The sequence below is a fragment of the Benincasa hispida genome, chromosome 7 (genome assembly GCF_027475165.1).
Source record: "Benincasa hispida cultivar pf3 chromosome 7, pf3_genome.v1.1, whole genome shotgun sequence".
NCBI lineage: Eukaryota > Viridiplantae > Streptophyta > Magnoliopsida > Cucurbitales > Cucurbitaceae > Benincasa > Benincasa hispida.
Genome location: NC_143484.1, coordinates 50,165,942 through 50,192,191, shown reverse-complemented (window position 1 = coordinate 50,192,191; position 26,250 = coordinate 50,165,942). Strand labels below are relative to the sequence as shown.

Below are 26,250 nucleotides of genomic sequence, written 5' to 3'. Positions count from 1 at the left end.
AACCAAGACTTACATCGTAAGTCAGTCTACAGAACCTAAAACTTTGTCTCTGATACCAACTGTAATGACCCGACCTTTTGAGTACTCTGATAAGGGTCGTTACTCATAATTACATACTTACATTCAAAACATTTTGACCATTGAGGAAAATAAATTTCATTAAAATAATAAAAATAGTTTTCCAAAATAAATATCAAATAAGTAAAACCTTTGTTCGAGGCCCCTAAAATAATGAAGAAAAAAAATAACTTAAACAAATAAAATTTTGACCAACATTGAGTTTCAAATCAAAACTTTTAAATAGCTTGAAAACGTAAACTAAGCGGAGGCGATTTACATGTCCCATATGGCACGATCACAGGTCCCTCTCGTCACCCATTGGTCCGTTCTTATCATTACCTGAAAAACATAAATTCAAAAAAGTTGAGTATAAAATACTCAGTAAGTGATCCCATTACTGGGATCAGACTATGCATCCACGAGCAAAGAAAGATGGCCCGTGGCTCATACAGCTGCATCGATTTTTTATGATGAAAGGAAAACCAAAATTCAATATATTCGAGATAATCAGTTCGAATATCTAATCAATTAAATTCAATTTAACTAATAAAAGTTTTTCAATTATTTCAATTTAATCTCAATTTTCCAAATGAAAGGGAAATTTAAACTCAATAATTTTAGATAATTAACTTAAATTTTCCTAAAATTCGGGATGTTACAGTTTAGTTATTGGTCTTTAGTGGAGTGTCTGGCTGTTAACGGATGATGGATCCCGTGACTAAAGAGTTTAGTCAGTTATTCGCGTACTGTTGAAGCTTCGAGCTACAGGTCCATAAGGTCCCCTTGGTAGCTCAATGGATTCAGTTGAGGATCAGATCTTGGTTTTGATTTGAAATTTTCAAATTGACAAGAGGTAATTTGATTATATATGATATGATCGGTATGATGTATGAGATACATCTAGTGGAGGATTAATGTAAATGAGATTTACATTAAATACCATATAATAGAAAAGAGCTATGGTTTATATGTTTCATGAGATGAAATATTAAAACTATAGGTTATAAATATCATATGGTAAGTTAGTTATCAATTATATTTATAATAATATTAATTATTGGATAATTAACTCTTTTTCTCTAATAACCAATTGAATGGGAGGTTATTGGCGGTTTCATGGTAACCGCGAGATAAAAGAAAAAATATTTTCCTAGTTTTAGGATGAAAAAGAAAAAGTTGAATTTTGTGAATTTGAGATTTCATCTCTCGGAAATATTCTCGCAGAAATTGTCAAGTAAATAGAGTTTACTAAGCAACAGCTTGGATAAGGTAAACGATCATGGAGTGTTAGTAGACAACAGACACTCACCTAAGCGATGAGCTAAACGATTGCATAGTTTTTGCTAGACGATCCTTTAGCTTTTCCTAAACGATTGGGCATCGACCTATACGATAGGTTCTGCCATCTCCCACTTGCTCAATTGTTTAAACGATTGTTGTTTCCTTCGTCTTCTGCCTCAAACCAAATCCACACAAGCTCACCTTCTGGATTCTCACACCGAGAATACCAAGGTAGTCTTCTTGGTGGTGTCATACTCAACTCGACACTATCGAAGTTCTGTGGAGGTCGTTCGTGTTTTTCGGGATGTTCGTGACCTAGGCGATCACTGAGTTCGAGTGCACGATGTTCCTGCTATGTAACAGTTATGTTGGACGAGTGTTCGGGTGTTGCTGTGTTCGAGCGTTCGTGATGAGTCTACAAAACTGTGTAGCTTTTGTCCTTGATCTTATGTATTATCATGCTGTAATTTCTGTAATTAATGCATAACCATATGTTTCTATTTGATATTGTAATTGTAAAGTTCATATACGATTGTAATTTGGAATGATCTTTCCGCTGCTCATGGAAATCCTCGTGTTCGATTTCTTTCAATAAACCCTTCTTGGAATTATGCATCGAATATCTGACAAGTATCTTGTCAATATACGGCATCGGAGACAAAGCCAACCTTTGGTTCTTACAATCCCATATATTCTGGATCCCTAGAATAAACTACGCCTCCTCCAAATCTTTCATTTGGAATTGGGTGGCTAGTCATTTCTTTACATCAGTCAGAAAACCTACATCATTTCCAATAAGTAGGATATCATCCATATACAACATGAGGAAAGCTACTAAGTAGTTGATGATTTTCTTGTAAACACAAGGCTCATCAACATTCTAATCAAACCCGTAAGATTTGATCTATCAAATCTTATATTCCATAATCGAGATGCTTGTTTCACTCCAGAAATGGACCGATTAAGCTTGCAAACCTTTTTCTCTTGATCTTGTTCAATGAATCCTTCTGATTGATTCATGTAGATGGTCTCTTCAAGATTACCATTCAAAAAGGCAGTCTTGACGTCCATTTTCTATATCTCATAGTCATAATATGTGGTTTTGGACAAGGGAATCCTGATAGACTTTAACATGACAACAGGTGAGAAAGTTTCTTCATAGTCCACTCCCTCAACCTGGGTATAACCCTTTGCCATAAATCTAGCTTTCAAGGTATGTACCTTTCCATCTAGACCTCTTTTCCTCTCATAAATCCATTTATAACCTATAGGTTTTACCCCATTAGGTTGATCTACAAGCTTCTAGACAGAGTTGAAATACATGGAATCCATTTCTTGATTCATGACTTTAATCCATTCATCTTTGTCAACATCTTCCGTTACTTGTTTATAAGATAAGGGATCCTCAACTCCATCATAATTTATGATGTTTTAGGCTTTTGTTAAATCCTCGTAGCATACAGGTGGGTTTATAACCCTCCCACTACGTCGAGGCAATCTCAACTCTTGAGATGGATGACTAGATGAACTGACATCAACAACCCTTATTGATGTATCAACCTGTTCAACACCTCTTGTTGAAGTCTCAGCAGACTCATTAGAAATCTCACTTAAAACCAGTTTATTTCATGGCTTATGATCCCTCATGTAGTCTTCTTCCAAGAAAGTAGCGTTTATCGATATAAACACTTTATTCTCACTTGGATCACAGAAGTATCCACCTCTCGTTTTCTTGGGGTAACATACAAATAGGCACACTTTTGAACGAGGTTCTAACTTTTTGGAGTTTTCCATTAGCACATGGGTTAGACATCCCCAAATTCTGAAGTGGCATAAACTACCTTTACAACCTCTCCATAAACCAAAAAGTGTTTTAGAAACACTCTTTGAGAGAACGTTGCTCAAAATATAAACTACAATCTCCACTGCATATCCCCAAAACGAGTCTGGAAGATGAGCATAACTCATCATAGGCCGAACCATATTCAACAAGATTCTGTTTCTCCTTTCTGATACACTATTCTGTTGAGGTGTACTTGGAGCTGAGAGTTAGGACGTGATTCCATGTTCTATCATATAGTTTTGGAATCTTAAGTCCATATACTCTTCACCATGATTAGATCGTAGTGTTTTTATCTTTTTACTTAACAAGTTTTCAACTTCAGTCTTGTACTCCTTGAACTTTTTAAGAGCTTCAGACTTATGTTACATTTGTTGGATTGCATCAGCAAGTAGCGGAAGCGACAAGGATCAATAAGCACTCTAATTCATTAATTTTGGTAGAAACTAAAGCATGCTTACACAGTAATAAATGGGTTTCAAGTCATACCTTTGTATAACTTCTTCAAAGTTTGATTTCCAGCTGCAAATCTCTCCAAATCTCGTTATAAACTACCTCAAGATCTTCTCTACTATCCTCTTGGAGCTTTAGATTGAGTTCTGGGACTCAAAATAAGCTTGAATTAAGAGAATTTAGAGAGTGACTCACAGTAGCAACCCACTTGAGTAATTGGCTAAGCTCATTAGACTAAATTAACCTCCATTCGTTAACTAATGGGTCACTCCACTAAAGCCCATAGTTAAACTCCCCTCACTGTAGATATATTATTTCTACTCGATATAACTATGATCAGTAAGTTAACCCTTCACAGGTTGTTCATAATAATGGCTAGGTCAAATCTCTGTTTTACCCTCGAAATTACCTCTTGTTCCTTAAGTCCCACTAATCCTCTAATGAACAATTGATTTGTGATCTAATCAACAAATCAAGTCCCTCTTGAGCCAATGAGAGGGTGGGGCCTCTTGTTCAAGACCCAGAATCAGTACTTAAGAGAACAACCTCTCTGCTAACCCTAATCGAGTAGGAGTGAATTCCATCTTGTAGGGTTATGTCCCCAACTATTCATCCGGTCTTATCCCCAAAATTGGAGGCTTATTGAGCAGTGCTGTTGGACTACTCTCACCATTTGCAGATCAAAGAATAATCCCGAAAAAACAGGAGTTCGTAGTTAGCTCAAGATTAAGGTCAAGTTACCTAGGTCATTGCTTTGAAATAGCCAGTCTTAAACAGTAAACAACGTTATAAAGTAAGAGTGACTGATTTCGTGGTCCGATCTTGTACAAAACTCATTTGCACAGAATGCCCCCACTCCTCATGTCATAACATGTATGAATTAGGATCACTTCGTTTGTAGCACATTACAACTCTTTGTAACAACTACAGAGTAGACCGCATCCAATAGTGTTACCAGAATAAGGAACCCAACCTTATTCATGTACTATAGATCATTTTTTACTATTTACTCGAACCTGATCCACTTTTATGTCTCCACATAAAGTTCAAGTACTCATGTAATCGTCAAGGGACTTTTAGGTTTATTGGATTTCTAATAAGCAATACATATAATCAATAACAACTTATTGAATTTTTAGAATAAGTTTTATTGTTTACAAATGATGCGTGGAAAATGGAGCATAAATATGCGTGCATCTTATGATATGTGTTGGTCTCCATGCGTCGATGATCATGCGTTAGACTAAAAAATATGCAACATGCATTTAAGAATATATACAATGATCATGCGTTCCTACCATAAGTTTTCTTACTCTCTCGCCAAGTATAAAGAGATCGAAAGTTTCTCAAGGTGATCTGAGGTCGAACTCAGGGACTTGTAACTGAATGTTGCGAAGTAATGTGTTTGCGGCGATGAATAAAAGAATAATGAAGTTAAAAGACTATACGCTACTCCTACTCCTAACTAAACAGATTAAGCAATGGAAGTATGACTATGAGAGTAGGTAGAGACGCGGCAACTGTTAACGTAATAAGATGCATGGAAAAATAGATAAAATGGTGGAGGGGATAACTTCACCGCATCATTAAGCTTGATCGCAAGGGTAATCCCAACTCACCACACTTACGCGTCGCACACCTCTCGGTGGTCAGCCGCATGCTTAGATCTCTATAACGTATGATTATGTTGAACATAAGATTATTCCTATCTCTATGAACACTGCTTACTTTCCTTAGTGAGTTCCACTACTTACCCTCTCGGGCAGTTAGTCGTCGATGATCAACTCATAGACAAGCATTGTAACCGCTCATAGACAAGCATTGCTACAGCCGATGATCAGCTCATAGACAAGCAAAGAGGATTAACTCACTAGACTTGTGCAACGTACACCTATCGGTGGTTTGCTAGATACTTCATATGTCTATGCTGCATGATTGAGTATGTGATGGCGCTTGTAATCTTACTTAGTTCGATGCAATGAAAGTATAAAGAATAAGATAATGAAATGGTGTCGAAGGAAATAAAGAGATGCATTGATTACAAAATGTATTAATGTCTTAAGCCAAAATGTAATACAATACAGAGATAAGAAGAGAGATGAAGAGCTAGATGTAGGCAATCCCTTGCTTCCATCAAATGTATGTCAAGGCTGCCAGTGGTGCCATGGATAGGCGGTGGAGTAGTCTTTCTCGAGATCTATCTCTGGCAAAGATCTGGTCGTCACTCGAAATGAGTTGAAGGAATGAAGAATTCTTAAAGAATGTCTTCTCACGCTCTCATCTGTGACCATAAGGATCTGTCTTAAGGCAGAAGCTCAGATGCCTTGAATTTAGGCTCTAAGGCTCTATTTATAGAGCTCAATCGCCGACAACATTGATAGTCCCACTCTGAGTCTCTGCCACTAACGGCGCAATGGTCCTACTCTGAATCTCTGCCACTAGCGGTGCGGTAGGTAAAATGTCAACATCATCTTTTTGATACTCCCAAGGTATGTGTTCATGTTTGGTTTCCGAAGTACCATCGCATTCCACCAACCTTGCGATCACCCTTCTATCATGGTTATTACTCTGTATCCATGCGATGAACGTATGTGATTAATAGCCACAACATCCATGTGATGAACATATGTGATCACCCTTGCCATGGACTGGGATTCACCACATGCAATTAATTCCTACGATAGCTACAAAAATAGACATTTTGATGTAGAATAACGCATAATATTGGGTTAACCGAGATTTTCAATGTTGATCGACGCAAGCTCATTTTTCACATGAATTCTTAGTATTATCACCGCATATTTTGCTTGTCAGCATAGTTCTAAATAAAAGGCAGCAATAACTTGTATTTGTACCAGCTATCAACAAACCACGAGTTTTAGAACATAAAACCCAAAAAACTCCCACTTGGACTAAAACTCTAGTGGTAACTTATATATCCAATATATAAAACTGAGTTTTTGAGTTTAATAGAGAAATACAATAAAATAGGGTATCCCATACCAATGGTTTACCATTCGATATCCAATACCCGATATTTCTCCCACTTGCCCTAGGTTATAAACCTGGTATTCCTAGTCTTTACTAGGTGATTCTCAAACACTTTAGCCGAGAGAATCATTGTAAACATGTTAGTGTACAATAGGCTTCTTCTTAAACTATATGGGGAATGCATCTAATTCTCAATAATGATCAGGAAGTCATACTTTCCTCCCACTACATTGAGATACTCTCAACTCTTTGAGTAAGACGCATTTGACCTGTTTTAATAACTCTTTGTTAACAGTCAGATCTAGAAATCTTTAAACTTTCTATACTTTGATCTAGCCAATTTTAAATATCTGAATATTTGCAAGTGGCTTTTAACAGTTTGATTCTTAGCAGAAGTTGCTAGAACAAACATAATTTCTAAAAATGAACACTTCATTTACAATAAAAAAAAATATATATATACATTATGTTCTTTACAAGATCACAAAAGCAAGTAAGATCAAGCAGCAACATCTCCCACTGGTCAAGCTGAGTAAGCGATCCTCAGGAACTAGTTTTTCTGTTTAGCTTTCTCTACTCTCTTCTCAGCAATGTATTGAGGACAGTTTCTCTTCCAGTGCCCTTCTTCATTGTAGTGGAAACACTTCCCTTTTTCTATAGCGTTTTTCTTGCTTTTCTTGCCAACGGGTTTCTTCTTCTCTTTCCCTTTGTCCTTCTTCGCAGGAATACTTTTACTCTGTGAAGAGGAGGCAACATCGGGCTTGGAAGAAATTCCTCTCTTTTCAACAAGTAGGAACATTTACTTCTGATTCCAGACCTTTAGTTCTCAACATAGTCTGGAAAGCCTGTAGCTCATTCAATAGAGTAGTCAAGTTATATTCTATTTTATTCATGAGTGCATTAGTGCAGAATTGCAGAAAACTCTTCGGAAGAGATTCTAGAATAAAACTAACTTGACTTCTCTCATCAACAACTGCGTCGTTTACCTTTGCCACATCAAAGTGGACCATCATGTCCAGGACATGTTCACAAACAGAGGCCTCATCTTTCATACGGCTGTTATAAATGTACTTGATAGCATCATGCCTCAGGGTGAAGGACGGTTGTCCAAACATCCCTCGTAGAGATTCCATAATCTCTTTGGCAGTACCCATATACTCATGTTTCTTCGCCAAAACATCAAATAAGTTGGCGAGGATATAAGCATCGGCTTTATCATTTACCCTGATCCATCTATCATACGCATCCCGAACAGTTCGATTTGTGATAGAGCTCAGAATGGGAAGACAATCCTCTGTTAAGACGAACCGTAAATCGTCTATCACTAGTATAATGTTCAAATTTGATTTCCAGGTCACATAATTATCCTCAATCAGTTTATCTGATGCCAACAATTGTATTATCGAACTCGTCATTTTGAAATTATAAACAATTCTATAAGTGATACTTTTAAATCCAATCAAGTTTTAGCAAAGTAATAATAATGTACCCATAACCATTATTTATTTGCAACGATATTTTAGTGATTTAGAATAATTTCCACTGAAGGGCAGTCAAGAATTCCTTCACAGAAGCAAGAAAATTCTTGACCAAATACTATATCAGAATAACTCTTTACTCCTATAATTCTTTTGGTTTTCGTTTTCGATCAAGATCTTTACTAACATTTAGTAATTCTTGTAAGTGTAGACCCGCCATTTTTCAGATCTTATAGAATGGTACGACTATGCCCCTAAAATAGAAGACAATACCCAAGACGGAACTATAAGACCCTATTCATTTTACTGGAGCCTGGGTTGTTCCGAATCCTATGTTACAACCCTTCGAGGGGAACATCGTGGTTAATGACTAGCTAGTGCCGCCTAAAAACGACAGCAGGCGCAACAAAGGAATCTCACGATTAAAACTAATGGAGGAGATCGTAGGACAATGTTGACACATTTCCTTCACCCACTTACTATGAACTACTTCCCTCATTCATCTTGTTATTGACCCATGCAAACACTTTCCAAACGGAGCAGTCGCGGTAAAAATGACACGAAGCCGAGCATGGATCTCACGGTGTGAACTCTTAAGGAATTGAGAGCTAATAATTGTTAATCTCCCACTGAAGTGTTCTATATGTTTGGGTAAATTTATACTTAGGTTCTTCTCGGCTAATAAAAACAACCCTAAGTCTAAGTGGTTTGTCCAAGTATAACACTTATAAATGGATTTAAACCTACGATGTCTAGGTGATAAACCATTTTATTACCTCACATCGCTCACATATGATCATAAAACTAGTTACCAACACTAAATAATTCAGCCATAATCCCCAGGTAGGAGGTGTTCCGTAGACCGTCAAGTTAAATACCCTCAGCCTTAGACAGGTTTATGAATCGATTTGAGTTTGTAACCTAATTTTATAAGGCAACAATATATTTTAACAATTAAAACTAGTTGTTAACCTAAGTGAGCATGCAACTGTTCTTCGTTATGGATTTTAAACGTCTAACCCAATTTTGTAACAGCTTACAAAATTTTAGACATATTAAACATCCAAAACATACAAAAAAGGCATTCAAATCTAATATAACTATTATATTAAATAAAAAAAAACTCTAACATGCATACTATATATTATAACATTTTATAACATACTTTCAATGCATGTAACATGCTTCCTATGGTGGGGTTTTAAATCTACATGGCATATTGTATGCATATACAATAATCATTTAATTATTGCATTCATCACATGCATAAACAATTAAACACTAACTTATACGAATTTAGTTTTGGCATAAACAAGGAAACAAAAGCCTAATTATTATAAAATAGCTTCTGAACTGCTTTCAGACCGCTCGAATCACTCCAAAACGAACCCAAATAGCTTTAACCGGACCCGAATCATCTAAACCAAACCAGTAAAGTCTGAACCGGACCAGACCTCAAGAGAACCGGTCGAACTGGCTACTCTCGCTCCATGCTCAATATCTCACTAAGGCTCATCGTTTAGCATTGACGACCATCATCTTGCGTTTTCCTGATCGTGTAGCGTCATCGTATAGCACCTGACCAAGCTATACGATCGTGTAGTGTCTTCCTTTTATCGCATAGCACCATCGTCAAGTGTCGGACAATGCTACACGATCACTTAGTGTCTAACACTATCGTGAAATGCCATAGTCTAGCACAGAAAAATACTACACAATCGCTTAGTGTCATCACATAGCGCCTCTTGTTGATCGTTTAGCGTATGTGTAGCTACACGATCGAATAGTGCTATCGAATAGCGTTTCAACGCATCATTTAGCTGCCGCATAAAGGTAAATGAACATGTGTGCTATTGCATAGCACTTCAACGCATCCTTTAGCTCCCACGCAAAGCTACACGATCATGTAGTGCCATCGCATAGCACTTCAACGCATCGTTTAGCTCCCGCAGGTATACAATCGTCTAGCGTACAATACCTCAACGATCAACACCCAAAGCTACACAATCGTCTAGTATTTCTTCACATCGTCTAGCTCCCGTAGCTAAACGATCGTTTAGCACTGAAACTCAATTATGATATGAACAAAGGTTGAAAAACTGGAATTTGCAACTTGGCCTTCTCCACTTCTTTCTTCAATTACATCTTAATTTCAACTCTAATGACTCCAAATAAATTACAGACTCTTGAGAACACATATAAGCTCATCAAACAAGAGCTAATTACAAATTTAATCGAGAAATCAAAGAGAAAATAAATGCCAAAATACAAAAAACCATATCAGTGCAGCAGTTTCATATAACTCATGAAAAACACCCACCATGCCAAAATTAAACCGAATTGAATGTTATATGATGCTCTGATACCAATTGTTGGATTGCATCAGTAAGCAACGAAAGCAACAAGGTTCAATAAGCACTTTAATTCATTAATTTTGGCAGAAATTAAAGCATGCTTACACATTAATAAATGGGTTTCAAGTCATACATTTGTAGAACTTCTTCAAAGCTTGATTTTCAGCTACAAATCTCTCCAAATCTCGTTGTAGACCACCTCAAAATCTTCCCTACTATCCTCTTGGAGCTTTAGATTGAGTTGTGGGACTCAAAATAAGCTTGAATTAAGGGAATTTAGAGAGTAACTCACAGCAGCAACCCACTTGAAGAACATCTTCTTCACACGAATTTTTCAGCAAAAATTCTACCGATTGCATTGCCTCAAATTCACTCCAATCTTCTCAATATATTGCAGACCATCATGCAAGGAAGATAGTTGCATGAGATGCAGCTCATACTTGGAGTAATTGAAGCCTAAAGATGGTGGGCTTTATGTGAGCAACTATAAGAAGAATGGAAAAACCGACTAATCCTCTCTCCATTCACCTTGATATTGACCCATGCAAACACCATCCAAAGAGGGACGCTCCTAGAGCGCCTCAAGGCCAAGCATGAATCTCACGGTGTGAATATTAAGGGAGAAACGTGAGTGGAAAAACTGATGTATCATATACATCTTTTCCTCTCACTGAGTATTTTAACAACCTAGAGTTTAATTTACTTAGGAAAAATACGACTAATTATTTTTACTAAGTGATTGTTTAAGTTTCCCAAAAGTAACATTTATTTTAGAAAGTTAAACAATTTTGATTTATATTCGTTAAACACTTTAACAAATGTTAATCAACAATTGCATGCTTGTAGAAAATCTATCTAATTCGCCTTTCTAGGTTGGTTCCTAGGTAGGGGTGTGAAGTTTCCGTCATCTTAAGTACCCCAACCTAGACAGAATCTGCCTTAGATAAAAGGTCCCTTATATATATGTTTGCTACAATTTTAATCTTTTATTGAAATAAATTTAGTCCTATTAAACCGATTTAAAAAGATTAATCTAATTTCTAATCTCATTAGAAATTTGTGAACTTAGGTCTATGTGAACCATATTTTTAAACTATTTTAAAAATAATTTTACCTAAGTTTGTACGCAATTCTTAATTTTACCTACATTGCATTGATTGACGTACTTTATAAAATTATAACGTTTATAAGATTACCTAAAGTAATGTCATATATTATGCAATGTTCATTTCATTACTACATATACATAACACTTATATATAACAAAGTAATGAAATTAAATAACATACATTACATGCATTCATTCAAACTATATATTATAACGATTATAATATAAATGATGCATGGCTATGTTATTTATGCATGCAAGTATATAGTATAACACTAATATTATATAATGCATCAGCATGCTATAAAATTAAATCATGCATATACATATACTATAATATTTATAATATAAATGATGCACGAAATTAAATGCATAACCTATGGTGGGTTTTGATTCTATATGACATACAATATGACATATAAGAAAAAAAAACATACATTATATGTATATTTAATACAAACAGTTAATGAATTGGGATGGGACACCTTAAAGGAAATTTAAAATGCTATCTACTACATAAGCAAGAGTCCTTTGGTTCGAAACATGTGAACCAGGCCTTGAACCGCTCGAATCAAACCGCCTTTCAATGAACTCTCTGCAGTGATCGTGTAGCAAAGTCTACACGATCTTGTAGCATTAGCTACACTATCGTTTAGAATATGCTACACAATCATTTAGCAAATGCATGTAGCAAAAGCTACATGATCGTTTAACAAAAGTTGCACGCAGCTACACGATCTTATAGAATTGCTTCATCTTCTTCATCGTAACAATGCTCTACAACATTTCTTTGAAGCTCCCCGAAAACAGCACGAGCTATTCAAACTTATGAATTACAGACTCTATAGCAAGAATATGCCCAAACCAGGGACCTTTACAAACCAAATTTGTAAATAAATAAAGCCTTAAAACAGAGTATCATATCCCGAAACATCCATCAACAAAAACCACATTCACAATCATTCATCATATGAAACAGAATGAAATCTGGGATCAAATAACCAGCAACCTGGCTCTGATACCAATTGAAGGAACTCTATGAGGAGAGAACCGTGAGCGGAAGTAAGATCGTCCCAATTTCTATTTTTCATTGAATATAAGTTTTACAGTTAAACAAGAACAAGATATGCATTTACATAAATTATAGCATGCAATACTAAAGGAAAACTTAGGGTTTTTAGGAAGAAGATAAATCAAATTCATCTTCTTCTCTTACACAACCCACGTAATTGACTGAGAGAAAATGAGGGAAGAAAGTTATAACTCCCTCCCTTCAATTAATTAATATTAATTTAATAAAACTAAATTAATAATAATTATACATATAATAACAACCTTATTATATGTATAAAAACAATATGTTATATCCAATATAACACATAATCTATAGTTACATACTGCATCAAATACATTATAGCCTATAGGTGTATTTTCTCTCAACAATACATGGTATTTAATATAAATCACATTTATATTAAATTCATTTATATGAATCTCATTCATATAATTAATATTTGAATCATACTCAAATATTTAATTCATCTCAACTTATTCATGGTATTTAATATAAATCATATTTATATTAAGTGTAAGTACATGAATCTCATTCATATAATTAGTATTTGAATCATATTTAAATTCCTCTCATATTGTCTTATATTATAATGTATCAAATACATTATATTAGTTATATCTCATATATAATTAATTCCCTCAATTAATTTGAACACTTCAAATTAATCCCAAAATAATTCTCAATTAAATCTCTATTGAGCTACAGAAGGGACCTTATGAACCTGTAGATTGAAGCTCCAACAGTACTCGGATAATTAATTAAACTCTTTAATTAAATTACCCAACATTTGTTAACTACCGGTCATTCCACTAAAGATCGAACAGCTACACTCTTCGCACTATAGATAAATTTCTGTGTCCATTGGATATAACCAATCAACAGTACGATGACCCTTCACAAGTTGCTCGTAAGTACAGCTGGGTCAAAATTACCACTAATCCCTCTAATGAATAATAAGTCATAGTCCAACTATGACCAAGTCCCTCTCAGGCCAGGAGAGGGTGTGGCCACTATGTTCAAGCTTAAGGAACTCTTATCAAAGAGAACCTATGAGCGGAAGCAAGATCGTTCCAAATTCATTGTGACAGAATTATAAGCATTCACAAACATACAAACTAGTTATGCATCTACTAACAAATTACGGCATGCTTTCATAAATTAAATACAAAAGTAATAAGAGACTTACCTTTGAAGAACGTTTCTTCTAACTTTCTCTCGCTCTCGTGGAGTCTGGAACAACAACCTCTCACTATTGCTTAGAACGCCAACCCAATCATCTAGTGGATCGTCTAGTCAACCACGAATAATCTTCTCCACGAACGGCAACCTTTCGGACACCACCACTCAGTAACTTTGGTATTCTCGAAGTAAGAATCTAGGAGGTGTAGGCTCTGTTGGATTTGGTAGAGTGAAAGAGGAAACAACGATCGCACTATACGACCAAGCAAGTGGGATAAGGATATTGTATATCATATAGACTGTGGTGCTTGATCGTTTAGTAAAAGTACACGATCGTTTAGTAACATGGGTTTGATCGTTTACACGATCGTTTAGACAAACTCGCTAGCCACGCGATCATTTAGTAAAATGCTAAACGATCGCTTAGATAATGGCGCGTGTACACGATCGTTTAAACAAACACTTAAAGTTGTCGCTAGTCTCTCGTGAGCTAAACGATTGACTGTGTACTCGAATGAAGCGATTCTTACAAAATGAAAAAAAATTTCATTTTATCCGTCAGTTATGAAAACTAAATAAAACCTCCCACTTCACGCACGGTTAAAGAAGAAACCGCTTACAATTATCTCATAATTAATATAATTATAAATAAATATAATAACTAGCTTATCATGTTCTATTTATAACCTATAGTTTTAATATCAAATCATATGCAACATTTAAACCATAGTCCTTTTCTCCTTTACTTGATATAAATCATATTTATATCATTTTTCTCCAATTAATGTATCGCATACATCATGTCAACTATATCACATATAATTGAACTAGTTTAATCATACCATATATAATTAAACCCCCTCTTGTCAATTTGAACACTTCAAACTAACCCAAAAATTGATTCTCAACTTGAATCTATTGTGCTACCAAGAGGACCTTATGGACCTACAGCTTGAAGCTTCAACAGTACGTGAATAGCTAACTAATCTCTTTAGTCACGAGATCCACCATCCGTTAACTGTCGGGCACTTCACTAAAGAACGGCAGCTGCATTCTTCTCACTACAGATATATTTTTGTGTCCATCGGATATAACCAGTCAACAATACGATAACCTTTCACAGATGCTCGTAAGTACAGCTCAGCCAATTTATTATTTTGCCCCTATAGTCACATCTAACTCCTTAAGTACCACTGATCCCTCTAATGAACAATATATCATAATTCTACTATGAGTGGACACCTCTCGAGCCTTGAGAAGGTGTGTGGCACCACATCGTTCAAGCCCTAGAATCAACCCTTAAGGGAGCAATCTATCTACTTACCCTTACTTCAGGGAAGAAGTGAATTTAATCTTGTGTAGCTGAGTTCTCAGCTCCCCAATCAGAAGAATCCCCAAAGTGGTAGTTTGATTCGGCAATCTGGCCACTCGCACCCATGTAAATCAAAGAACCGCCCTCAAAGGTAGGAGTTCCCAACTCACTCAGGATTAAGGTCATGTTACCTATGGTCATCCTAATGAAATGAAGTCTCTGTCATAAATGACGTTATACAATAAGACTAAATATTTTGTGGTCTGGTCTTATATAAACTCCTTTATATAGGACCCCCCCACTCGCATTCTCCACATGAATGATTAGGATCAGACCATCTGTAACACATCACAACACTTGTAACTTTCTACAAAGCGGGCTGCATCCGTAGTGTCACCAGGATAAGGTTTTCCTCCTATATCCATATACTATAGACCATTTTGGTTATCACTTAAGGCATGATCCACATGTATGTCTCCACATACATACTTAAGTTACAACGATAACCAGGGATTTTAGTTTATTGTTTTGTGGTAAATGCAAATAAAACATCTCATGTTTCATAGACAACAGTGAAGAAAATATCTCATATTATTACATCACTAGCATTTGTTCATACATATGTTTATAAACTACAGGACCCTACGAGAGTTTAGGGCATCAACCCCAACACAAGCCCCAGAATCAGCCCTTAAAGGAGCAATTTTTTTACTTTCCCCTGCATCGGAGAAGAAGTGAATTTCGTCTCATGTAGTTGTGTTCCCAACTTGCCAATCAGATAAATCCCCAAAATGGTAGGCTTGTTGAGTTGGCAATTTGGCCACTCTCACCCATAGAAATCAAAGGACCGCCTTCATGAGCAGGAGTTCATAACTCACTCAGGATTCAAGTCATGTCGCCTATGGTCACGAAATGTAAGTCTCTATTATTAACGGCGTTATATAAAGAGATTAATCATTTCGTGGTCCAGTCTTATATAAACTCTTTGTATAGGATACCCCGCTCACATGTATCTATATGAAGGATCAGAATCAAATCATTAGTAGCACTTACAACACTTGTAACATCTACAAAGCGGATCGTATCCGTAGTGTCACCAGGATAAGGTACCCAACCTTATCCATCTACTACATACCGTTTAGGTTATTATTTAAACAAGATCCATTTGTATGTCTCTACGTACTTGTTTAAATTACATGAAATAACCTCGGATCTTAGTTTATTGGATTGAGTATATGCTTATAAAATAACAGTTATTTTATTAACAACAACATGTTTATATAAAGTTTACAAACTATGAGATTACAAGAGATTTAGGACACCAATCCCAACAGTCTCTGCATACATGTTTAAGCTATAGAAAATAACTTCAAATATTAGTTTATTGGTTTTGTGGGTTAATGCTACTAAATGTTGAATAAAATGTTTCATATTTTATTAAATAAATAAAATTTTTTGTACATTACAATTACAAACTACATGACCAACGAGATTTAGGACATCAACCTCAACAGTGCCTATTTAAATTTTAGTTTTTATGTGAAGAGATACATCAAGAAGATTCGATGATAGATGAAAAGGTGTGATTATTATTGATTTCAAAAATATTTAGTTATTATGTGAGGTTAAAATTAAATTACTTATTCACAATACGAAATGATACATTTTCTTTACCAGTTATTGTATTTGTCTGAAAAGTTGAAAGTTGGAAAAGAAAAGTTAAAAATATTAACAAAAACTCTAAAGAGTACAAATAAAATTGTTTTTAGTTACAAAGAGGTGGGAATACAATTTATACTTAAGTCTTTCACTCTCTCCTCTCTCACTCTTCATATTGTTTTCCTCTCTCCTCTATTCATGCATTGCCTCTTCGTAGGAGGCTAATTTGTTGAAAACAAAAATCTAATTAAAAAAAATCATCAAATTTTGGAGCAATTAGGATCGCAAAATGAGGATAGAAATATTCTCCCCATATAGCTCATTTTAATATAGTAGAGATTTTGACAATTGAACTTAAGAAGAAAAAGAAAAAATAAATATTGACAAATTTTGTATATGTTTTGGTCCCTAGATTTTGGGTCTAATTTCCTTTTGATCTTTAAATTTCAAAATGTTACTCATTTAGTACTTAAGCTTTGGGTTTGATTTTAAATCTATCCCTATGTTTCAAATTTTTATAATTTTATCCTTCATATTAAAGTTTTGTTTCAATATAGTTTATAAGCTTTAAATTTTATACTTTTAATCTCGATTTTTCACTAAATACTCTATTTCAATCTTTGGGGTTAATTTCTATAATTAATTTTAAATTTAATTTTAACAGTTATGAAAAATAGTAAGATGTAATTCTTTTAATTATTTAAACTAATTAATAGACATTAACACTCAAGACCAAATGTGAGTATCTAGTGAAAAGTCGAGGTTAAAAAATGCAAATCTTGAAGTCTAGGAACCAAATTGAAACAAAACTTAAATTTCAATAGTAAAATTTTGAAATTTGGGGACTAAGTTGAAACAAAACTCGAAACTTAGGGACTAAAAATATTGTATTTTGAAACCAATGGACCAAATAGAAACTAAACAAAAAATATATTGACTTTTTTAAAAAGACTAATAATTAATATTGCCAATTATTCTTTAAAAAAAATATTTACAAATTTTTATGGGAATTTTCAAAAATAGGAAAATAAGATAAACTATTTATACAAAATAACAAAATTTTAACTTTCTTTGATAGAGACTGATAGAAGTCTATCACTAATAGACACTGATTGAAGTTTTTTTTTTTTTTTTTTGCTATTTCTATAAATAGTTTGACATTTTTTTTATCTGTGAAAATTTTTCAATTTTTAATTCATTTGATTAGTTTAAATATTTAAAAACCTGTTTAACTACAACATTATTTGACAAGATATTCAATTCATGAGAAGGTTGATATACATACATGAGGCTTGTATAAATTTATAACAAGTGTTTTGTTCAACTAAGCACTTAGGCCTAGAGTATTTTTAACTCATTGAAGTGAAGGAATGAGACTATTTATAAAGTCCATTGCTTGACATCCGCTTGAGAGTTGTGCAATATTGACAACATCAGTCAGCATAGATATAATTCTCAAGATTACAGGTTTTTAGCGAGTGAGCTCGATTTGAATATTATCCTTTTTGTGATAGGGATCAAGCTCAGCACAACAGGCTCAATTTGAGACTTTGACCTTTCATTTGGAGACGTGCGAAACCCTAGAGGTTAGTCATACTTTCGAGAGTTCTAAAATGTCCTTAGATTTGGGCCCTTCCACAGGTCCGAGCCTTGGACAACCCTCAACAACATTCATTAGCTATCATTTCAAATTCCCTTCTGCAAGTCTCTAAGTTATTTTTTCTCTTGCCATGCTTCTCAGATTTAGTGCTTGGGTGTTGTCGTCTTGGGTTTATAATTATTCTCACCTATTTGACTATAGTTTATGTGTATGTAAAAATGATCAATTGATTATCAAAACTAATAATAAATAATCCCTAAACATAGCCCGCAATGTGTGCTTTTTAGAATTTAATATTTTATTATTTTCTAAATAGTCATAATTCTATTCCTTTCCTTCAAACTATCCAAACTTATGAAGAATTAAGACATTTTTCTTTCTATACATTCATCACAAACCACCACATTATATAAATCGACCATCTCAGTCAATCTTTATAATTAATAAAATGGAGTGTCGATTCACATATTTCCTTGTCGTGTTTACAAAACCCTATTTTGTGGGTAACATCCTTTTATCACAACTGCCATCTCAAACATCTCTTAATCTTAATTTCTCCCCTTCTCAAAGTTTCCCAATAATGAAAATCTCTTAGAAAGCTTTCCATCCAAACATCCCTAATAAACTTGGGATGTTTAGTCAAGTTTAGTTATTAGGGATGTTTGTATTCCATAACTATTTTCACCACTCATCCATCTTATCTTCATCTATTTGACTATAGTTTGGTCTCCCCTCCCCTTCACATGCGAAATGGTATCCACTTTTTTTTTAGTGCATATCCCATCTTTCCACTATGAGTAAGTTGGACCAAGCCACACTATCATTCTTTTTTCTTTAGAATAATACATATTGAGACTTGTTTGAACAAATATCTATTAACATATAGTTGTAAGATGATGAGGAGAATTAGGATAATTAGTATATTTTAGTTAATCTTTGTTTAGTTGTTAATTTAGATTAGTTAGTGTTTAATTAGAATTATTTAGTTAATTGTCTTATTTTCTTATATGATTATAAATAACTAATTTAGGGTTGTAATAAGAAGCTTTTGATTATCCTTTGAAAATATAAAACTTGTGTTCTTTTGAGAGATCGAGTTCTCTTTTTAATGGTGGATTTCTCTTGTTTGGCCTAAAATGAACATAAATCAACGATAATTGGCATACACATTTTATCTTATACTCCACTTGTATTGTATTAAGAAAAAAAATATATATATCATTTGACTTTTTTTTTTTCTCTAATATACTTAATTTGACTTGAGAAGACAAGGCTACATTCTCTAACTTTTGTACAAACCAATCATTGATAATAATAAATATTATCTTAGCAAACAAGTATGTCTCAACTAAGTTAGAAATTATGATATATCAAACCTAGCATATTTTGGTGCTCAAATCATCTCTGCCTCTCACCAAATCTAATCAATGCGATATTCTTTAAAAAGAAATAAATTACTATAATGATGCATTATAAAAATTAAATAATAAAATGTCATCGAATATTTTTAGTACAATAGAGATAGATTCAAATCACTATAGGTTAGTAACTCATTTGAATGTTAATGGAGCTACCTTACATTTCACTTAAAATTAATGAATTTTTATTTTAAAAATAAGGGGACATAATAGACTACGGTTACAACTTCAGAAACCAACTTGCAAAATCTAAACTGCAAAGAAATGGAATTAAAATTTTATACATTACTTGAAGCAAATATCTCATGTCACGGGTTGCTAAAATAGACAACTTGTGTAAAAATGTTGTAATTTTATGACCCGAAAAAAATAAATTATCTTAATAAAATGACAATTTATTTATTATATTTATTTTCAATCATCTTCCTCTGGTCTTCTTAAATAGTACACTGCAGTGCTATATTTCTCCAAGCTCCAATGGCGGCATTGCATGTTCACTCATTTCATGCTCTGTTTCTTTTCTCCCTTTTCCTCTCTGTTCTCTCCAACTTCGGCCTGAAATCAGCCGTCGCCGTCGTACCGCCCAAGAAAATAGGCAATGGGTACCGGCTGATTTCCGTCGGCGAGGCTCCCGGTGGCGGCATTCTCGGCTTCCTCCAAGTCAAAACCAAAACCCAAATTTACGGCTCCGATATTACCTTCTTGCAGCTCTTTGTGAAGTACATTGAAATTCTGAAATCCCATTAGTTTATAATTTTCAATTTTGGGTTCATTTTGGTTGATTTTAATCATTTGATTTTTACAGGCACGAAACAGAGGACCGTTTGAGAGTCCATATAACAGACGCGAAGAAGAAACGATGGGAAGTTCCGTACAATTTGTTACCGAGAGAAAACCCTCCCCCGCCGAGAGGTACCATCGTTTTCCCCAAAAACAACGTAACCATTTCAGAATATTCCGGTTCGGAGCTGATTTTCAGCTATGCCGCCGACCCGTTTAGCTTTGCGGTGAAGAGGAAGTCAAATGGGGAGACTCTTTTCGATTCGGGTTCCGACGAATCCGACCCGTTTAACAGCCTGGTGTTTAAGGACCAATATTTAGAAATTTCAACCAAATTGCCGGAAACGGCGGCGGTGTATGGGCTGGGAGAGAACACACAGCCGAAAGGGATGAAACTGCAGCCGAATGATCCTTACACTCTTTACACCACCGACGTGGCGGCGGTGACTTTGAACACCGACCTCTACGGGTCCCACCCAGTGTACATGGACCTGAGGAACGGCGGCGGCGGAGAGGCAAAGGCTCACGGCGTTTTGATTCTGAATAGCAATGGGATGGATGTGTTTTACAGAGGGAATTCGTTGACGTATAAGATAATTGGCGGTGTTTTTGATATCTACTTCTTTGCAGGGCCTTCGCCGTTGAGCGTTGTTGATCAGTATACGGCATTTGTGGGCCGGCCGGCTCCCATGCCTTATTGGGCTCTCGGTACGTATCATTACGCCCTAACTATTTGATTTTTTTAGAAAAAATAAATAAAATTAAGTCTATAAACACTTCTATATCTCTCAACTCTAAATTTATTATTATTTTTCGAATTTAATTAAGATTTCTTGTAGAAAAAATTAAGATAAAATAAACTTAATTTTCAAAAACCAAAATTCAAAAACAAAATGGTCACCAATTACCAAATGAGACCTATACTATTCCATTTCCACGTTCCATTTTTAAACGTATAACCAACAATACAAAATATTTTTGAAAAATCAATGTTTTAATTACAAATTTAGTCTCTATAATTTGAAAAAAAAAAAAAAAAAAGTTATAATTTAATACTTATAATATGATAAAATCTCATAAATAGTCTTTATGATTTGATAATATCCCCATACATACTCTCTATCGTGGGACTATTCATGAATGTTTTATCGAACCATAGAAACTAAATTCTAACTTTCTCGACTACAATTTAATAGAAAATCAATTACTCACCCATCAACGAACTTGTAACTAAAGAAAGAAAAGTACAGATTAATTATCAGAGTTATGTTCATGTTAACCATTCGATGCAATAGCTAACTTAGGAAGAAAGCATTATAACCTCATAGGTTGATATTGTATGAAGGTGAAGAAGGTGATTTTTGTCAAAAGTGTTTTTGTGGTTATGTTTTGATGTGTCGTATGGAGGAGGGGAAAAGGTGGGTTTGGTTTGGTGATTAATGGGAAGGGAAAGGGAAAGGGAAAGGGGATGGGGATGGTCCATACCCTAAAGTGGTTTTTTTTTAAGGGTAAGCTTTCATGGAATCATAGCAACATGTGAAGGGAGTTAATGTTGTAGGCCTATACTAGTAGATATTATAATTTACTTTTATTTTATTAATAAATTTAATGATGGTCAATATTTTCATTAAACAATAAATTAGGACATATATCCTTCAATTAAAAGTAATTAGAGGTCCAAATTAAAAGTGTTTCAAAAGACTTGATTAGCTCATGAATCCATCCTTTTTCAAATCATATAATTGCAAAAGACAAGTGCATTTATAATCTTTTAAAATCCTATCTAGAAAAACAAATGGAAGTTGGGGAAAGGAAACCTTTCAAGCTTTGTTTTACTCTCTGTTTTGTATTTTTTTCAATTTAAAGAACGGTTATTGATATATATATATATTATGTATTTTGTAAAAGAAATAATCCAAAACAAAATCCCACTTTTAGATGATAATTGATATGATTTAAACCATCCATCTTTGAGATGGTAACTAGTATAATTTATTACTAAACTTTTCTTCTAGAATGTAAATTATCAAAAAAAAATTGTGAAAAATCACATTTTACTTATAAACTTGTAATATTATATCAATTTTAACGAATTTCATTTTAAGTTTATCAAACTGGACGTTAAGCTTATATATGTATTACAATTTTTATTCTCCAATTGATTTCAATTAAATCACTTAAACTACGCTTAGTAACCATTCAATTTTTTGTTTTTGGTTTTTAAAAATTAAGTTTATTTCCTTTCGATTTCTTCCACTGTTTTACATATTTCTTAAGTTACACTATATGAATGCTTAATCAAATTTTAAAAACAAACACTACTTTTTTTATTTTTTAAACTTTGGTTTAGTTTTTGAAAACATCGATGAAATTTTATAACAAAGCAAGAAATTTAAGAATGGTATAGATGTTTTACAAAACTTCAAAAACTAAAAGGGGCATTTGGGACAAAGGTTATCATCAAAATATAATAATCACCTCTTGCTATAGTAAAAACTATTTCAAAACCTCCAATTAACTTCGGTCAACACTATTTCAAAACCCCATTTGCTACCGTATTTACTATTTATTATGGTTTTTACTATTTTACATTCATCATTTTTTTATTATTTGCTATCATGTTTACTATTTTCTCAAACTAAAATAGTTTAGATCTCACACACATACTATTATAACCCAAATTAAAATAATCTACACCCAAAAGCAAACTATCATAATCCAACTAAAATAATCTAATACTATAATTACTAACACATTGCTACAAACGTCCCGAATTACAAAAAGCAAAAAGACTTTCTTAACTCACTAATTTTAAAAGACTTTCATGAACTCACTAATTTTAATTTAAGTTCCATCAGTACACAAATTAACCATTAAATAACTATCAGAATTCACAAATTTTTTTCTAAAAATATTTTTAATATTTATTTCTCTAAAATTTTGTAAAATTTGTATCCCATGTTTGTTTTAGCAATCGTTCAATAGAATGCAAGAGTACTTGTCCTAACAATAATTGGCTACTCGTACCTTCATAGTTCAACAGTAATTTGTATGCACATCCAAACTCACAATTAAGGTACTTAAAAGAGTGAGGAAACAAAATTCCTCCGGCCCCGACCAATAACTCTTCTTTATCATTGGACGAATATTCATCCTTGAAATGTCAGTAACCAGTAAACAAAAATCTTACATGTGAAGAACTGAAATTTGTAGGGTTTCACCAGTGCCGATGGGGCTACCGGAATCTCTCCGTTGTCGAAGACGTCGTGGAGAATTACAGAAAGGCCAAAATCCCTCTCGATGTAATCTGGAACGACGACGATCATATGGACGGCCACAAAGATTTCACTCTCAATCCAATCAGTTACCCTCATCCAGCTCTCTTATCATTTCTCGACAAAATCCACAGCTCCGGCATGAAGTACATCGTCTTAATCGACCCTGGAATCGCCGTCAATTCCACTTATCCCGTCTACCAAAGAGCCATAGCCAAAGACATCTTCATCAAACACCAAGGCCACCCTTATTTGGCTCAAGTTTGGCCCGGCCCCGTCCACTTCCCGGACTTCCTCAATCCCGCCACCGTCTCCTGGTGGGCCGACGAGATTCGCCGCTTTCACGACCTCGTTCCGGTTAACGGTCTTTGGATTGATATGAACGAAGCCTCCAATTTCTGTACCGGAAAATGCACGATTCCGGTAGGGAAACAGTGCCCCAATGCCACTGGTCCTGGATGGATTTGTTGTTTGGATTGTAAGAACATAACGGACACGAAATGGGATGACGCACCTTACAAAATCAACGCATCAGGATTGCAAGTTCCGATTGGGTACAAAACAATCGCCACTAGCGCCGTTCATTACAACGGCGTTTTGGAATACGACGCTCACAGTCTCTACGGATTCTCGCAAGCAATTGCTACACACGAAGCCCTTCAAGGGCTGGAAGGAAAACGCCCCTTTGTTCTCTCACGATCTACGTTCGTCGGTTCCGGCAAATACGCCGCCCATTGGACCGGTGACAATCAAGGAACATGGCAGGATTTGAAATACTCCATTTCCACAGTTCTCAATTTTGGTATCTTTGGTATCCCAATGGTGGGATCAGATATTTGTGGGTTTTATCCCGCGCCGACAGAAGAGCTTTGTAATCGTTGGATTGAAGTGGGTGCTTTTTACCCTTTCTCTAGAGATCATGCCAATTTCTATTCTCCTAGACAGGAGCTTTACCAATGGGAATCAGTGGCTATTTCTGCTAGAAATGCATTGGGAATGAGGTACAAGATTTTGCCGTATCTTTACACTTTGTCGTTTGAAGCTCATATCAAAGGAGCGCCAATTGCAAGGCCGATTTTCTTCTCGTTCCCGAATTACGCTGAATGTTATGGAGTTAGCACACAGTTTCTTCTGGGGCAGAGCTTAATGATTTCTCCGGTGCTGGAGCAGAACAAAACAGAGGTCACTGCTCTGTTTCCACCGGGGACTTGGTACGATTTGTTTAATATGACGAACGTGATTGTATCGAAGAAAGGGCGTTATGTGACACTCAATGCGCCACTTCATGTGATTAATGTTCATTTATATCAGAATGCCATATTGCCGATGCAGCAGGGTGGGGTGATTTCTAAGGAAGCTCGAGCGACACCGTTTAACCTCGTTATCACTTTCCCCGCCGGCAAATCTGACGGCGAGGCTAGAGGGAATCTGTTTCTCGACAACGATGAGTTACCGGAGATGAAAATTGAAAAGGGTACTTCGACGTATGTGGAATTTTATGGTGTGAAGAGTAAAGGCCATGTGAAGATTTGGTCGGAAGTTGCGGCGGGGCAGTTTGCTTTGGACAAGGGGTTGATTGTTGAGAAGGTTACTGTTTTGGGGTTGGATGGAAGTGGGAAGGCGAATGAGGTCTTTGTTAATGGAGATCCGGTCGCGGCCGGAGTTTCGGCCTCCACGGTGGAGCAAAATTTACAGCAGGAGCCGTTGGGGGAAGAGAGTGAAAGAGGAAGAAGTTTGATGGTTGAAGTCAGTGGTTTGTCGTTGCCGATTGGGAAAAGCTTCGATCTGTCCTGGCAAATGGGTTCTTGAATTTGAAGGGTAAGATTCTAGTTTTTCTGTGATTCGCCTTCTTCACCATGGAATCAACTTAGATCGATTGATCCATTCTGTGAATAATAAATCCTGTTGTTTTCGTTTCCAGGTTCTCATCTGCTTGTAGGGCCCTTTTGCTTTGATTTGTAACATTGGGCTTGTTGTTGGGCCTTTGAAATCTTCTGATTTGGGCCTGGGCAAATATTCGTAATAGAGGGCCAAAAAAATGACGTATTGCCACCTCATTGTAATGGTTGAATTTTGTAGTTTTTTTTTTTCAAACAAATTGTTGGAAATTACTATTATATGCTGTAGACAACAAAGCTGAGGAAAAAGTAGATGCATATCTTTGGTAATTGGCATCCAATTGATATATTGCAGATAAAACATAAAATTTTAGTAAAATTATTCATTGGTTGGTTTTGACCTCATTTTGATTGAGATGATGAGTTTGAAAGAATCTTGAGAAAACTACCTTTAGCTCCCAAATTCTGAAAAATCAATGTATTTGATTTCTATGCTTTCGAAAAAAAAAAAAATAGAATAGATACGTTTAGTTTTCAAGTCTAAAAAAA

General features: G+C 35.0%; 2 protein-coding genes across 3 annotated transcripts; one reads left to right on the top strand and one right to left on the bottom strand.

Annotated features, from left to right (window-relative positions):
- Window positions 1-7,175: 7,175 nt before the first annotated feature.
- LOC150035222 (uncharacterized) lies at window positions 7,176-8,040 on the bottom strand. The gene is made up of 2 exons (XM_090315273.1): window positions 7,525-8,040; window positions 7,176-7,403 (listed from the first exon to the last, which is right to left on the bottom strand). Exons 1-2 carry the CDS (start codon window positions 8,038-8,040, stop codon window positions 7,176-7,178), a joined length of 744 nt encoding a protein of 247 aa, XP_090171399.1.
- A 12,154-nt stretch (window positions 8,041-20,194) lies between these two features.
- Window positions 20,195-26,031, top strand: LOC120081604 (alpha-xylosidase 1-like). Of its 2 annotated transcripts, XM_039036634.2 has the most exons (4): window positions 20,195-20,527; window positions 20,614-21,296; window positions 23,802-25,681; window positions 25,785-26,031. In XM_039036634.2, the coding sequence occupies exons 1-3, from the start codon at window positions 20,286-20,288 to the stop codon at window positions 25,670-25,672; spliced, it is 2,796 nt and encodes a 931-aa protein (XP_038892562.2). In that variant the 5' UTR covers window positions 20,195-20,285; the 3' UTR covers window positions 25,673-25,681; window positions 25,785-26,031. The 2 variants fall into 2 exon arrangements, with proteins under 2 accessions (XP_038892562.2, XP_038892561.2); XM_039036633.2 differs by having other exon boundaries at window positions 20,222-20,527; window positions 23,802-26,031.
- The last annotated feature ends 219 nt before the right edge of the window (window positions 26,032-26,250 follow it).